Raw genomic sequence first — 14948 nt, forward strand, 5'->3', positions numbered from 1 at the left:
AAAGTGCCATTTCCTCATAGTACAGGTGGCAAAGAATAATACCACAGGCTCTGGTCATTTAGTTGAAGTTACTCTGTAATGAAGAGGAGGACTTTGAATTATTGCCTAAAAAGCCTGTTAAGCCTCATCTGTAAACTGGATTAAAAGAAATGATATGTGAAGATTACATCTATTGGCATTGATCTAAAAGAAACTACACACCCACATAAATACACATACAAGCGAACACCATGAAGAGTACGATAATAAAAGAACAAGTGACCAGATCAAAACACATAATTATCTCTGTACCTCCAAACTGTGTGCAAAGCCTAAATATATATTTGGTTTCAACTGATCTTTCCATGACCTGCCCCATCAGTCCAGGTCTTCAGGTGAAGCAATACCTCTTGCTATGCCCTACAGCGAAGCTGCATTGTAGCATCATAACTGGCTGTTCTGTTCGTATGTGGAAGACGACATTTTCATTCAAACAAAACAACACACAAAGTGATCTGTCTCAAAGCATCAACTAGAGGCAATGGGACAGAACCCGGTCTTAGATTTGCAGTGCTACTTTGCTCCACTGAGCAACCCTGAGATACCTCGGCAAAATGATCTGGAGGATATCACGGAAAGGCGGCTTATCAGATTTGTAGATGACGGCAAAATCAAAATTCAAAATAACCTTGACCTAAGCCTTCATCTAAATCCAATAGAGTGATGTTTAAATGTGCCCATGGTGCCTTCTGTAGCTGATCCTCTGATACAGGATTTGAGACACCAGCTGGGCAATAAGGATCCTAGGAGGATCTAGAGTTCTTACTAGACCACCAGCAGAACATGGAGAAGCAGCCGCAAGCAGAGCTATTTAGGCTGGATGGCCACCTGCTGGAGAAACTTAGTGGATTCCTACACTGACCATAAACTGTTTTATGATTCATGCAGCCTAATGTAGTGGTTTTCCTGATCTTCATTCACAATAAATTCCTGCAAAATATATTACTGTACCTAACTTTCAAAACAGTTTTCAGATCATAACAGATGGATTTTTTTTAGTTTAAATAGAAAAACAGTTCTAACAACCATTTGGCCTGAACTATATTAATGAAACGAAAAAGCATACTTTATGTGCTTCTCATGGTTAAGCCTGACTTTTCAAGACTATCTGCACCTGTTCATATCACTATTTTCAGATCTTAATATGCTCCATGTTGCATAATAATTTATTGTACTGACTTTGACTTAAGTTAAATGGTTTATTAGCTGGTTGAAAACATCTAGAAAACAGCACTGCCACTTTTTTCTTCTAAATCTGCTCTTACATTGAGGTACTTACATCTCTGTAGCCTTCTATGATATTACCAGAAATATCTCCTATTATATCTCTGCAACCAGGAGGACAGTACCTGCTACCAGGGAAAAAAGAGGACTCATTATTTGAAGTAGAGATTAATAATGTGCACAGTATGCACATACACTCATTAATACAGGCATAAACACAAATGATGCTAAGATCAAGGCCTTCCCCCTCAAAAATTCCAGTTGATTCACACACTCTATGGAATAGCATAAACACCCACAATAGCGGCAACTGGAATACATGTTCTTTGTTTCTTGTTGCCATATTTGAGCTGGATGTTATGTACATAGATTTGTTTTATAATCCACTACATATTATATATATATATATATATATATATATATATGTATATGTATATGTATATGTATATGTATATGTATATGTATATGTATATGTATATGTATATGTATATGTATATGTATATACGTATGTATGTATGATGTATATGTACATGTATATGTATATATATATGTGGATACATACATATCCACAGACAATACTGCTACCCTTCAAAAAGACCTTGACTATGTATCAGAATGGTCAAACAAATGGCAACTTCAAATCTCAACAAACAAATGCTCTGTCTTACATACAGTATGTTAGTGTTTCTGCAGCTTTTACAGGTGTGCATAAGATGCTGTTGTTTCATCACTAACAGCAGCTATCAGAGACACAGCTATTTCTGGAGGTTACAACAATGAATTTGGAGAAAACAAGCAAAAAAAAGAGGAGATGACTCCTGAGAGTCTGTTTCGTGGTCTACAATTTTCTTTCATCCTTTCTAAGATTTTGCTGGGTATGGACAAAGCATGCATGCTCTGAATAACAGCGTGGTCATATGCATATCCCTTGACTCCAAGTCCAGCTAAAAAAGATACCCATCCTCACTCTTTCGGAAACTCTTTCTTACTTGGATGCCTTTATTTTTAAAGCTACTACATGAGATACTTCTTTCTGTGGTTAGAAGCCAGACATCCCCAATATCAAAAGCACAGTCCCGACTTATTTTGGCATCACAAGTCACCATACTATATATTAGTACAGTGCAGCATTGGAATGTAAAATCTTCCCAAAGAAGTCTTTACTGCCTCACTCAGATAAGCATCAAGTAGATAATTACATAGGCAGATGCCTCCAAGTATCTCCTGAAAAACACATTCCTGTGGTTGGCAATAGGCTTCCTGGCTTATCGTCATATCTATTATCTGGTTGCAGCAATAAATATGTTACAAGCAAGATGCAACTTGACAGCCAGAGAGTCTAGCTCTTAAGCCTATACTTACCTATACTCCAGCTCTGTATAGTAACTGCCTCTCTCCAGACATGTGATTAGATCTGTTCAAAATAAAAATTATTTCTCAATCTGGAAGATAGGGTACTTGTGGAGTTACATTGATAACTCCATACATAAAGACTTAATCAATTAAAGCTAAAGTGTCATTTAAGAAGAATTAATGTCCACAGAAGCTTGTTTCTCTCTTCATAATCTTTGTTTTACCTTCCACATCCTTCTCCTAGATCTCTTGAATTGGATCTACGTTTCCCCCAAAAAATACTTATGGCAAAACTTCAATTTAACAAATGTTTTGAGGGAAGCATCATTGTTTAAACCCTAATATCAGAATTTATATAATTTACTTGTGTGAAATTCTAGTTTAGCAAGAACTGTCTTATCCGTGGTATGATAAACCAGTAAGACTTATATGCTCTATTTATAAATCAAGTACAAGAAAAGGTAGATTTTTGTGTACAACTTGGCAACAGAGTAGAGGTTCACATTCTTTCATGCCAATACACATATTTTTTTCAATAACAATTTCTAACTGCAACCATTACTACTGAAATAGCAAGATAAAGGTAATTTCTCTCTGTTTGCTTCTCCTTTCTGTTCAGAATGCTTGGCATGCTAACCAGAAGGCACTCTCACTGCAACCTGGCCACCTTCCCCTTTCCATATGGTGTTAACCCTGAAGCTGACCTGACTGAAGCCATGTTGGAACTTCAATGTTGCCACACTGGAGCTGAGGGATGGGGGGGGGATTAGAGATAGCTAGGGTTTTGTAGCCAAAATAAAATACTTTCTTTTGGGAAACAAGGACATTCTCACATCTGGCCCGAGGAAGGAGGAGTAAGGTCACCAGGCAACCAGTCAGTGTCTTGATTGGACCATATGACTGATTGTTTGGTGTTGAGGAAAAACTTTTATTTTTAATTAGGTGAAAACCGTAAGAACCTTCAGAGTCGGTTTTCACCAGATCTGTGCCACTATGATATATCCAATAAAGCTATTCTTTGAGGGATTCATCTGCCTCAGAGTTTTACTTGCTATGGGTCTATTATTTGGAACCCTGACATAAGGAGCATAAGATGAGCAGGCAGCCAAACAAGGCATCATGATTAGAGATTACTAGCATTTAGGTTATCCTTGCTTCCCAAAACTAAGGAATGAGAACAGTGACCAGCTGGTTTTATAGTCATTGTTCCCTAGACAGCTCATCTCATTTGAGGTTTTCCACTTTACCTGGATGATCACTGCTGGTGAAGGACAGGAGAAAGCCCCTGCCAGATACATGGGACCTGCTCTCAAAGCGAATGGTTACTTCATGAAAATCCAAGGTGATTTCTTTGGGGATGGGTACGTTGCCACAATAAGGTCCTAAAAATAGAACAAGTAAAATTGGAGACTTGTTCCATAAAACAGAGAGACACACACGCACACAAAATCCATAGAACTGAGTTTACTATGTGCAATTTTGTGCATATTTGACTTGTCATCTTTGAAGCTAATAACTAAATTCTTGCCACCTTGCATTCAATAAAAAAGAAACACTAATATTAACATTTTAGATTATTTTAGTTTCAAGTACTGTACAAAACTAGAATTCAGTGGTTTTCAAAATATAGCTTTCTTAAAAGAGCAGTAAATAACAAAACCTGACAATTAGAGCTAGTTTATAAGTGTATGTGATAAATACATATGTAATATATATATATATATATATATATATATATATATATATATATATATATATATATATATATATATATATATGGTGTTGGCTTAGGTTCGGGTATTTTCCACGTCATTGTAGTTCTTTTAAAGTTGTGCAGCGTTTCAGCAGAATCTCATCTGCCATCATCAGGCTTCTGTATTGTATTGTATTGTATTGTATCAGAAGCCTGATGATGGGCAGATGAGATTCTGCTGAAACGTACAACTTTAAAAGAACTACAATGACGTGGAAAATCATTCTAACCAACACCCATACATGTAAGTACCAGCGAAAACTTAAGAAAACATTATATATATATATATATATATATATATATATATATATATATATATATATATATATATATATATATATATATATATATGTAAACCGCATATTTTAAGAGCCATATAAATCTTCTAAATACATTAATATATAAAGAACTATTAAGGTATTTGCAAACTATATTCACATTTAGTTATTTCTATTAAAAACAAAAACAGTAAGCCTTTTCCTAATTTTCTTCCCCTGTTTTGAGAAATAGTTTATTAAAAGTTCAGTAACAATTTTGTTTTTTTATTGGAAATTAAATACACTAAACATTTTTAGATCCAAACAACAGAGCATTATAATGGAACCAATTTCATTAATTAAAACATTTTAAGCTGTTACTTTTTATATTTGAATTCTTTAGAAAATTTAGAAATGCTTTTTGCTGGCTTAGTTCACCATTTTATCTAACTATAATTTTTAATAATTAATGCAGCATTACTTTCCTCAAAGCATTATAAAAAATTGTTAGAAAGCAACATGAAAACAACAGGAAATGCTCAACTGAAAGAAGTGGGCAATTTGGAGGTAATTGTAATTGTAAAAATTAAATGAAAAAATTAAGGAAAATCTACTGATAGCAGAAAGTAAAGAAAGACAGCGAATAGCAATCCATAGTATTGTAAAAGATAATTAACATTATGTGGGGGGACATAGAACAGTATTATTCTAGATTCAAAATCTCTTATGTCATGTTATTCTATAATGTATAAACTTTAAAGAGGATTACAATGTACTCAAATTCAGGTTCAGGTAATTCAGGTTTTTGTAAGTTTCACTTATTGAGAATTCTGTATTTTTACTGTAAGATTTGATGTCCTTGAGGTCGAAGAAAGTGTTCGAAGATTAATCTTTTTACTCTGAATGTAAAATCCTTAAAAATGATCACAACAATCAAGTTCACATCCAAAACAGAGGGCTTCAAACTCATAATAGGATGTTTCAAATTCAAAACAGTTTGAATTCAAAGCATTTTGCATACACCTAGGAATTATTGTCTCCTGTCTCCTGTTAAATTACTAAGATCTTAAACATTCCTTAAGGCTAAAAGAGCCATTGCAGGATGTAATTATGCTTAAGAGTTTTTATTTTAATAAAAGACAGATTGGAGGAAGTCTGAATTATGTTGATAGAAGGCCTGAATTACACAGCCTATCAGAAATTGTTCTTACTTGCTTTGAGAGTTAAGATATGTGGTGAAGCATAATCATAGCAGGTTTAGCTATACTCCAAAGTGTTTTATATCATTAGAAACCATTTCTACCAGCCTTTTGCTTTTAATACTTCTAGGTATATTACCACAACAAAAATAATGTTATGGTTTAAAAATATGACAACCGAAGGCAGAAAGGCCTGCAATTGACTCATCAAGAGAAACTAAACAAAGTAATACTGGTCATAAAAGTCTCTGGAGCGTTAAACAGTAAAATCAAGGAAGCTTCCAGATGAAGCCTAGATTCTTCATGAAAATGATAATATTACATTGGAGACAGTGAAATACCCCAGCTTGACTGTCCTTCATAATCATCCAGGGTTTGATTTATCAGATCTTAACCAGTCTATTTGACAGCTAGTCTTCACTTAGCAGCCATTCAAAGTTAGGACAGGCCACTCCAGAATTCCTTAGGACCCATTCCCAAAGTTATGATGGCTGTACTCCCCCAAGGTCACATGATTGCATATGGAATGCTTGTCAACCAGCAGAGATTTACGGCATCCCATAGTCATGTGATCATGAGTTTTGTCATTTTTTGCTAGTTTCCAGCAAAAAAAAAAAAAAAAGCCAATTTGAGAAAGCAGGTTCATTTAATGACTATGGCATTCGCTTAATAACTGGACATTTACTTAACAATTGTTGCAAAAAAGGTTACAAAATTAGGTCTCACATGGAGGGCGGAGCTGGCGTCGCAACGATACGGCATGCGATCTTGGAGGTCTGAGATCGCTGCCGATATCTTTGCTCCTGGACGGTCCAAACGGATCTAAACCGTCCCGCAGAGACGGTGAATGCAAAGAGCGCATCCTGTCGATCCCAGGGACACCGCAAAGTCCCTGGTAGATCCAGGAGAAGCTCTTTTTGCCAGCGGCAAAGAGGCAGCCATTAAAGCTGCTGAAGTTGGGACAGCTCCGAAATGAAAGAGAACGGAAAGAGAAAGTGTGCCGGTTTGGTGAGAACTTTTTCTTTACTTTAAGATTTGAAAGGACACACTAAGGAAAAGAAATAATCTGTAAAAGTTTTGACAGAAGTGATTAAGTGGCGATTTTAAACAGGAAGTCAAAGTAATATTTTTATTTTTTTCTCATTGCTGGATTTTCTACATGATTTTATATTTTGAAACTGGACTGGTTTTTCTTCTTCTTCCACCTATTCTTTCTCTCTTTTTTGACTTTGTAATATTCTAGGCTAGAGAATCCCTTTTAAACATCTTTTAAAATATCTTTTTCCCTTTTTAATTCATTTTTATTATATCTTGTTTGGAAAAGGAGGGGGAAAGTGAAAGCAGAAGAAACTTTGTAACACTGCCAACTAGAGGCTTGGAAATATTCTATCTCTTTTTTTTCTTGACTAGACAAAGCTGAGAAAGAACTGAGACTTCTTTTCAAGGACATTGCCTGTTTGATAAGATAGAGGGAAGAGCATGGGAGCATTATTGCAGGTGCTCTTCTGGGTTTCTATCAATAGCTGCAGTCTGGTGTTGAAGTTTACAGAAAAAAAAGATGATAAGACTCTGGAGAAGAGAGTTATAAATTTTAACAAAAGCCTTGGACAACCAAACAAGGTGCAGTGTGCTCTTTTTCTTTTTTTTAATCTGGGCTATTTCTTACTTTAACAAACCCCCTCCTTACTAGCTTACTTTTTGTAATAGCTATTTGGATTTTTGGCCTTTTGGAACTTGTTTTTGTCTTTCTTTTTGTTTTTGAAGTCCAATTTTTACATTTGCATTTTATTTTAAAGGAAAAGCTTTAGTATTAATGATTTCCTTCCTTTTTTTTCTTTTTAAGGGAGTAGTCTCTTTTCTTTTTTCTCTCTCCCTCCCTTGTATCTTTTTTTTCTATTTACCTTCCATATTGGTTTTATTTTTATTTTTGTGGCTTTCTTTTTTTTCTTATGCATCCTTTTATACCTGAGACTTTTTAATTGGATTAAGGTGTTGAAGAACCTGAAGAACTTTTCTTTTCTCTTCTTTAGTTTTTTATTTTTTACATTTCTGCCTTTTTCAGGATTTAACAATTTTTTCTTTTTTGTGTGTGTTTATGGTCTTTTCTTCCATTTTTGAGTTTTTACTGCTATCTAACCAATCGATTGGATTAAGGTATACAAGAAACTGAATTATTATTATTATTATTATTATTATTATTATTATTATTATTATTATTATTATTATTATTATTATTATTATTATTGTTGTTGTTGTTTGGTTTCTTTCCCCCCCCCACTATTTTTACTTGGAATTACAATTGGTTATTTCACAAGTGGATTAAGGTCTAGAAGAACCTGAAGATTTTGAATTGTCCGAAATGAGTAGGAAACTAACAGCCCCTGGTTCCTCAATTTCTGCTTCTTCTGGAGGACAATGCTCAATACAGACGATGTTACAGCAAGAAAAAGAACAGGAAAAAGTGACCCTGCAGATGATTATGCTAGGAATTCAAAATATTCAAATAAGAACAGAGAATATTGAAAAGAGAACAGAGAAACAATGAACAAAGAACAGGAAAAACTGATGAAAAGGTGGAGAACATTCAACAAATGATGATGAAGTATGATGAGAGATTCCAAAAAATTGAAGAAGATAAACAAAGAGATAAGAAGATTGGAGATATTGAAAGCAGATTAACTGTGGTTGAACAAGATAAAAGTGGGATGTTGAGATGGGAGATGGACAGATCAGAATTTTACCTCAGATTCCAAAACATAGAGGAAGAAAAGGGACAAAACCTAGCTGACACAATGATAGAAATTTTGGCTGAAGCTTTGGAAATAACTAAAGAGAAGATGATGGACGGAATAGATGAGGTTTATCGAGTCTTCACAAGATATGCAATGAGAAATAGCTTACCAAGAGAAGTTCACATCAGATTTACAAAGAAAGCTATTAAAATGCAAATATTGCAAGTGGCAAGAGAGAAAACATTGAAATATACAGACAAGGAGATTGTGGTCCTGAAACAAGTACCCAGAAGAATGAGAGAGATGAGAAGAGAATATCAATTTCTGACCAAAATTCTACTTTAAAAAGAGGTGAATTATAGATGGCTGATTCCAGAAGGTTTAATGTTCACATGGTAAGAACAGAGACATAGAATTGACTCAATTGAGAAAGCTGAATTATTTTACACAGAATATTTTGGAGGGAAAGAGGAGGAGGCAGAAAAAGAAATGTCACTAATTGAATTCCAAAAGGACTGCCAAATGGCGACTGAAAAAGAAGAAGGTGCAGTAGGCGGAAAGGTGGAAGTCAAAGAACAACGTGAACCAAGATCTACGAGAGCTGCTAAACCTAACTACAAAATATAACCATGGAAGAGAAAAACCTGATTACAATTAACATAAATGGACTTAACTCAGCTGTCAAAAGAAGGAAAATTAGAGAAATTAAAATTTGATATAATCTGCTTACAAGAAGTACATATCAAAAAGCAACATGAACAATTGCTGATACAGCCAAAATTAGGGAAAATATTTACTTCTTTGACACAATGCAAGAAAAGAGGAGTGGTTTTAAAGATATTATCCCAGCTAAATTGATCTACACCGATGACGATGGAAGAATACTAATGGTGGAAATAATGGACAATAATATGAAAACACTCCTGATTGCAATCTATGCCCCGAATGACAATCAAGAAGAATTTTATAAAAAATTACATATGAAAATAATTGAATTGGACTATGCTAATATAGTTATGACGGGAGATTTTAATGGAATTGTAGATAATAAACTGGACTACACAGCACAGAAAACAACAAAGCAAAACAGAAAGACTCTCCCTAAATCTTTTTTTAAAATGATAGATGAAATAAATTTAAAAGATAAATGGAGAGAAAGAAATGCTAAGACTAAACAATACACCTTCTACTCAAATAGACATTTATCATGCTCCAGAATAGATATGATATGGATGTCAACAGAATTGTTAGCTAATATTCAAGAAATAAATATTGAAACAAGTACTTGGGCAGATCACAATCCAATGACAATTAAATGGAAAGGACAAAGAAGAAGATCTAGATGGACATTAAATAATACTATATTAAAGGAAAAGACTTCACACAGTGAATGGAGAAAGAACTGGCTTTCTTCTTTAGAGAAAACAAAAAAGAAGATACATCAATGCAGAACGTATGGGATACAATGAAGGCATATGCCAGAGGCTTGATAATAGACTATACAAGGAAAAGAAATACCATGAAAAGACTAGCCTCTAAGGCAGCATAGGATGAGTATAAAGGACTTGAAAAAGAGCAACAGAAAATGCCACAGAAAAAGGACATTAAGTTAAAAATGGATATAATTAAACATAAAATGGGACTAATAGAAAAAAAAAGAACTAGCACAGAAAATCAGAGGTGCGAAACAGAACTACTTTGAAGATGCAAATAAACCAGGTAGATGGTTAGCATATAAATTGAGAAAGGAGAAAGAATCAAGGAAAATATTGCAATTAATAGATGACCAAGGCCAAGTTTGCTATGGTAGTAAAGAGAAGAAGGAAATCATACGAGACTATTATGGGAAACTATACACACAAGAGAATATTGATGAGGAAAGAGTTAAACAGTACTTACAGAATGCTAATCTACCCCAGATACCTAAAGACATTGAAACAATGTTAGAAAGCAATATAATGATGATGGAGTTAACTGAAGCACTTAAGAAGCAAAACAATGGAAAGGCACCAGGCCCAGATGGACTTCCGGCAGAATTTTATAAAACACTACAAGAATCATTGAACCTTCCATTGCTAGAAGTTATGAATGAAGTTATGTTAAAGAAGAAGAGACCCAAATCATGGTCAGAAGCTTATATTACACTCGTCCCAAAAGAGGAGGCCGATCCATTACAAATCAAGACCTATAGACCTATTTCCTTACTAAACGCAGATTATAAAATTTTTGCTTCAATATTGGCAGAAAGACTTAAAAAAATACTTAAACAATTTTATCCATCCTGACCAAAGAGACAAATTAAAGACAATATGAGAGGAATCTTGGACACTTTGGAATACACGAGGCACACCCTGAAAAACAAATGGCTTTGATATTTCTAGATGCACAGAAGGCATTTGATCATGTGAATTGGCGATTCATGTTACTACAGCTGGAACAGATGGGCTTTGGTTAAAAAAAATATATTCAAGCAATAGAAGCTATATATCATAATCAAACGGCAAAGGTAATGATAGAGGGAGAAGTGACAGACTCTATTGATATAAGAAAAGGAACAAGACAAGGGTGCCCACTATCACCTCTGTTGTTTGTGTTAACCTTGGAAGTGCTAAACAGAAATATTAGAGAAGAAAAGGATATAAAAGGGATGAAAATTAAAAAAGAAGAATTTAAGTTGCAAGCATTCGCAGATGATCTGGTTTTCATTTTAGAAGACCCACTAGAAACAGCATCAAAATTGATAGAAAGGATAGAGGTATATGGAAAGGTGGCTGGTTTGAAAATAAATAAAGATAAGACAAAGATCTTGACAAAGAATATGCTATCAAGACAAAAGGAACCGGCGGATCTATTGAAAATCCAGGTCACAAATAAGATCAAGTACTTGGGGATACATTTGACAGCAAGATGTAGTACACTAAAAGAGAATAACTATATTAAACTTAAGCAGCAGATAGCGCTAGATTTGGTGAAATGGGAAAATTTATAACTGTCATTAATAGGGAGAATATCAACAATCAAGATGAATATACTACCCAGAATTTTATATTTGTTCCAAACAATTCCAATTAGGCTTGGAAAAGATTATTTTGAAGATTTAAATAAAATTGTGTTGAAATATATATGGCAAGGTAAGAAAGCGAGAATAAAGTTAAAACTTTTGCAAGATGCCAGAATAAGAAGAGGATTTGGTTTGCCTAATTGGGAGTTGTATTACCAAGCTACAAATTTGATGTGGGTTAAGGAATGGATAACATTAAGAAATACTAGATTGTTGACATTAGAAGGCCATGGTCTGTTGTTGGGGTGGCATGCTTTTCTGTGGTATAAAGGAACTAAAACACAGGAGTATTTTAGAAGACATTATATATGGGAGTCTCTGTGGTTAAACTGGGAGAAGACTAAAAGACAATGTTATTTGAAAATTCCAGTCTGGCTATCGACTATTGAAGCATTTTCTTATCCTATAATATATAAAAAGGAACAAACAGTTAGATATGGTGAAATATTGAATGAAAAGGGTGAACTTAAATCTATGCAAAAATTAGAGGAACAAGGTATAAAGATGAATTGGTTTTCATATGCGCAAATACATTCAAGGTATGGTAAAGATTCTAAAACAGAAGGTTTCTATGATAAACTGACTGATTTAGATAAGATTTTGACAGGTACTGATGAAAAGGTGATTAAAAAATTGTATGGATATTTATTAGAAATTAAACTAGAAGAACAAGAAGTTAAAGAAACAATGATTGCTTGGGGGAAGAATTTTGGATATGGGATTGATCTAGAGAAATGGCAAAAATTGTGGTCTCAAAATTATAAAATGACAATGTCAACAGCATATAAAAAAAATTTGTATAAGATGTTTTACAGGTGGCATTTCCCCCCGACAATAATAGTAAGAATGTTCAAGAACAAATCTGAAAAATGTTGGAAATGTCATCAGACACCTGGCTCATATTACCATATGTGGTGGACTTGTGCGGATGCTAAAAAATATTGGACTGAAATCCATACATGGTTGGAAAAAATGACAAAAAAGCATATAGACTTGAAAGAGATATTCTTATTGGGAATTTTACCAGAAATATATAGTAAAGAATTGAAATACCTGATTGTAAATTTATTAACAGCGGCTAGGATTGTATTTGCCAAAAACTAGAAAAATGAGAAAATACCATTACAGGAGGAAATCATTAAGAAAATATTGGAATGTGCTGAAATGAGTAGATTGACATTTGAAATCAGAGAACAAGATGATAAACAATTTTATAAAATTTGGGATCTATTCTATCAATGGTTAGACAATAAAACATGGAAATGAAATATGTAGATTCTTAGAGAATAATAAATATATAAAGATGTATTTTTTTCTTATTATACCTACAAAATGATTGTGGGATAGATTTGAGATGATAATATGAACTGTCATAAAACAAATTAAGTAAAATATGGATTATTTTGTAAAACATGAATGAATAAAAGTATAGTCAAATGATCGATTAACAATGATATTAATGTGTTTAATATTTGATTGAAAATATGAGAATATATACAATGTAATTGTAATTGAAGACTACGAAATGGAAGCACAAAACAATTTGTAAACCAACTGACACACTGTATCTATATATATGGAAGATGGCTTGATGTTTTTATGTTTTGTTTGTCTATGTTTGTCTCAAAAACCAGTAAAAATTTAAAAAAAATTAGGTCTCACATGCTGATCTGCCATGACTTACAATCGTAATTCCAGGCTTAATGGTAGATGGTTAGCCATATATTGATTTGTTTAATAAAATAAATTTGCAACATGATCTGGAAATTAACACTTAACATACTTAAAAGAAATAGAATGGAAAAAAATTGTTATTTTTGTGTTTTGAAGTTACTAGAGAAATAAACACTTTCCCCATTCCTTTTTTTTCCAGACTAAATTTGCCTCCAGACATTTTCCCACAGGTATACTTCTAGTATCTCTTATATTTCCCAATGACCTGTCTTGCCCTCAAGTGTGCAGTAATTAAGACTGCTGATTCATTCTAAGGTTGACTGGTCTGAGGCTAGGAAACATATTGAACTATATTCCAGATACTATAAAAGAAATTCTGCACCAAAAAAAAAATAGACATGCCTGCACTAGTGAAAGAAGTCAACCAAAAGTCTCAGAATCACTAGATCAATACTGTTCACAATTCTGTAAAAAAAGAAGTACAATGGAACCTCGGGTAATGAATGCTTCTGTTTGTGACCAAATTGGGTGACGACCAAAAATTTGGGGAAATTGTTGCTTCTGGTCACGAACAGATTCTTGGGTGCTGATCAAATACAGCCACGGCGATTTTCCTTGCCATGGCGATTTCCCCTTCTATGCATGTGCAGAATTGTAGGTGCATGCACAGTCAATCTAGCTTCTGTTTGCAACCAAATCGGTTTGTGACCGAAGTCCTGGAACGAATTACGGTGTGACCTGAGGTTCCACTGTATAAGGTAAAGAAATAATTCTTAATAATTCATTATAAAGGTTGTGAATAATACAGGTCTAATTCCAGGAAAGCTGAAGAGTATTACTGTATCTAGTTCAGAGAACCCAATGTCATCCCTGGGTCACCACGGCTGCCATTTCGGGAGGTGGATGACTTCAGCAATATTTCATTCATTTGAGTGTTTCTATACACTGCAATATTGCCCTAATTCTTTTCTTGTACTGACCATGACAGTATTTAAATAAGTCTATTTTCCAAGCTCCTCATTTAAAAAGCCTAGCATTCCAATAACAATGTCAGGATTTTTATATTTATTAGAGAGAAATATTTTTCTTATAAAAATGTACATTTTTACTATCATAGCAGCAGAACAATTATGTGTCTTTTAATAAGGTGAAAAGCAATGGTGTTAAAATATACAATTATTTAGATTTGAACAGCATTCAGAATCCAAGGCTTTGCATAAAAACAGCCATTTGAACAGAACTCCTTGACAAATGTATCCCCCATCTTCTCTGTCATGCAGGAATGATATAAATGTAACCTGAAAATTCTAATCTTCTACAAAAAAAAAATCAATATTCCATATTATATACATTAGGAAATCCTCCATTTTCCCTATTTAATCCTCTATAATCAGATATTCTCGCAATCTTTCTTTAGCCATCAAGCGCTAATTCAAAATAAAAGCAACTCTACAGTTCAGAAGGCGGTCTCATTCCCAGCTTTTATTCTTTATAACATTTAACAACACAAATCTGACCATCTCCACTTAAAAGTAAGAGCTACTTCCTATGGCAATTGCTCTCTGGGAAGTGTGTTTAGAACTGACTAGTCACATGTTTTCATAACTGACAGATTAGAATGCAACAGAACATTCTTGCATTGTTCTGTTATACTAA

The 14948-nt window shown here is 33.9% G+C and overlaps 1 protein-coding gene across 2 annotated transcripts in view; it reads right to left on the reverse strand.

The window, feature by feature from the left end:
• DCBLD1 (discoidin, CUB and LCCL domain containing 1) overlaps positions 1-14948 on the reverse strand; it is a 38453-nt gene that overhangs the window by 15130 nt on the left and 8375 nt on the right. The window contains exons 3-5 of one of the 2 annotated variants that reach the window (XM_087972859.1): positions 3864-3998; positions 2626-2677; positions 1319-1388 (exon numbers count right to left, since the gene is read on the reverse strand). In XM_087972859.1, the coding sequence (XP_087828985.1) occupies positions 1319-1388; positions 2626-2677; positions 3864-3998 (257 nt within the window). Of the gene's footprint in view, positions 1-1318; positions 1392-2625; positions 2678-3863; positions 3999-14948 lie in introns of both variants that reach the window. The other variant, XM_087972855.1, reaches the window with a different exon arrangement.

The sequence above is a fragment of the Notechis scutatus genome, chromosome 1 (genome assembly GCF_049901735.1).
Source record: "Notechis scutatus isolate UNSWTSFEM ecotype Mainland chromosome 1, rNotScu1.2, whole genome shotgun sequence".
Taxonomy (NCBI): Eukaryota; Metazoa; Chordata; class Lepidosauria; order Squamata; family Elapidae; genus Notechis; species Notechis scutatus.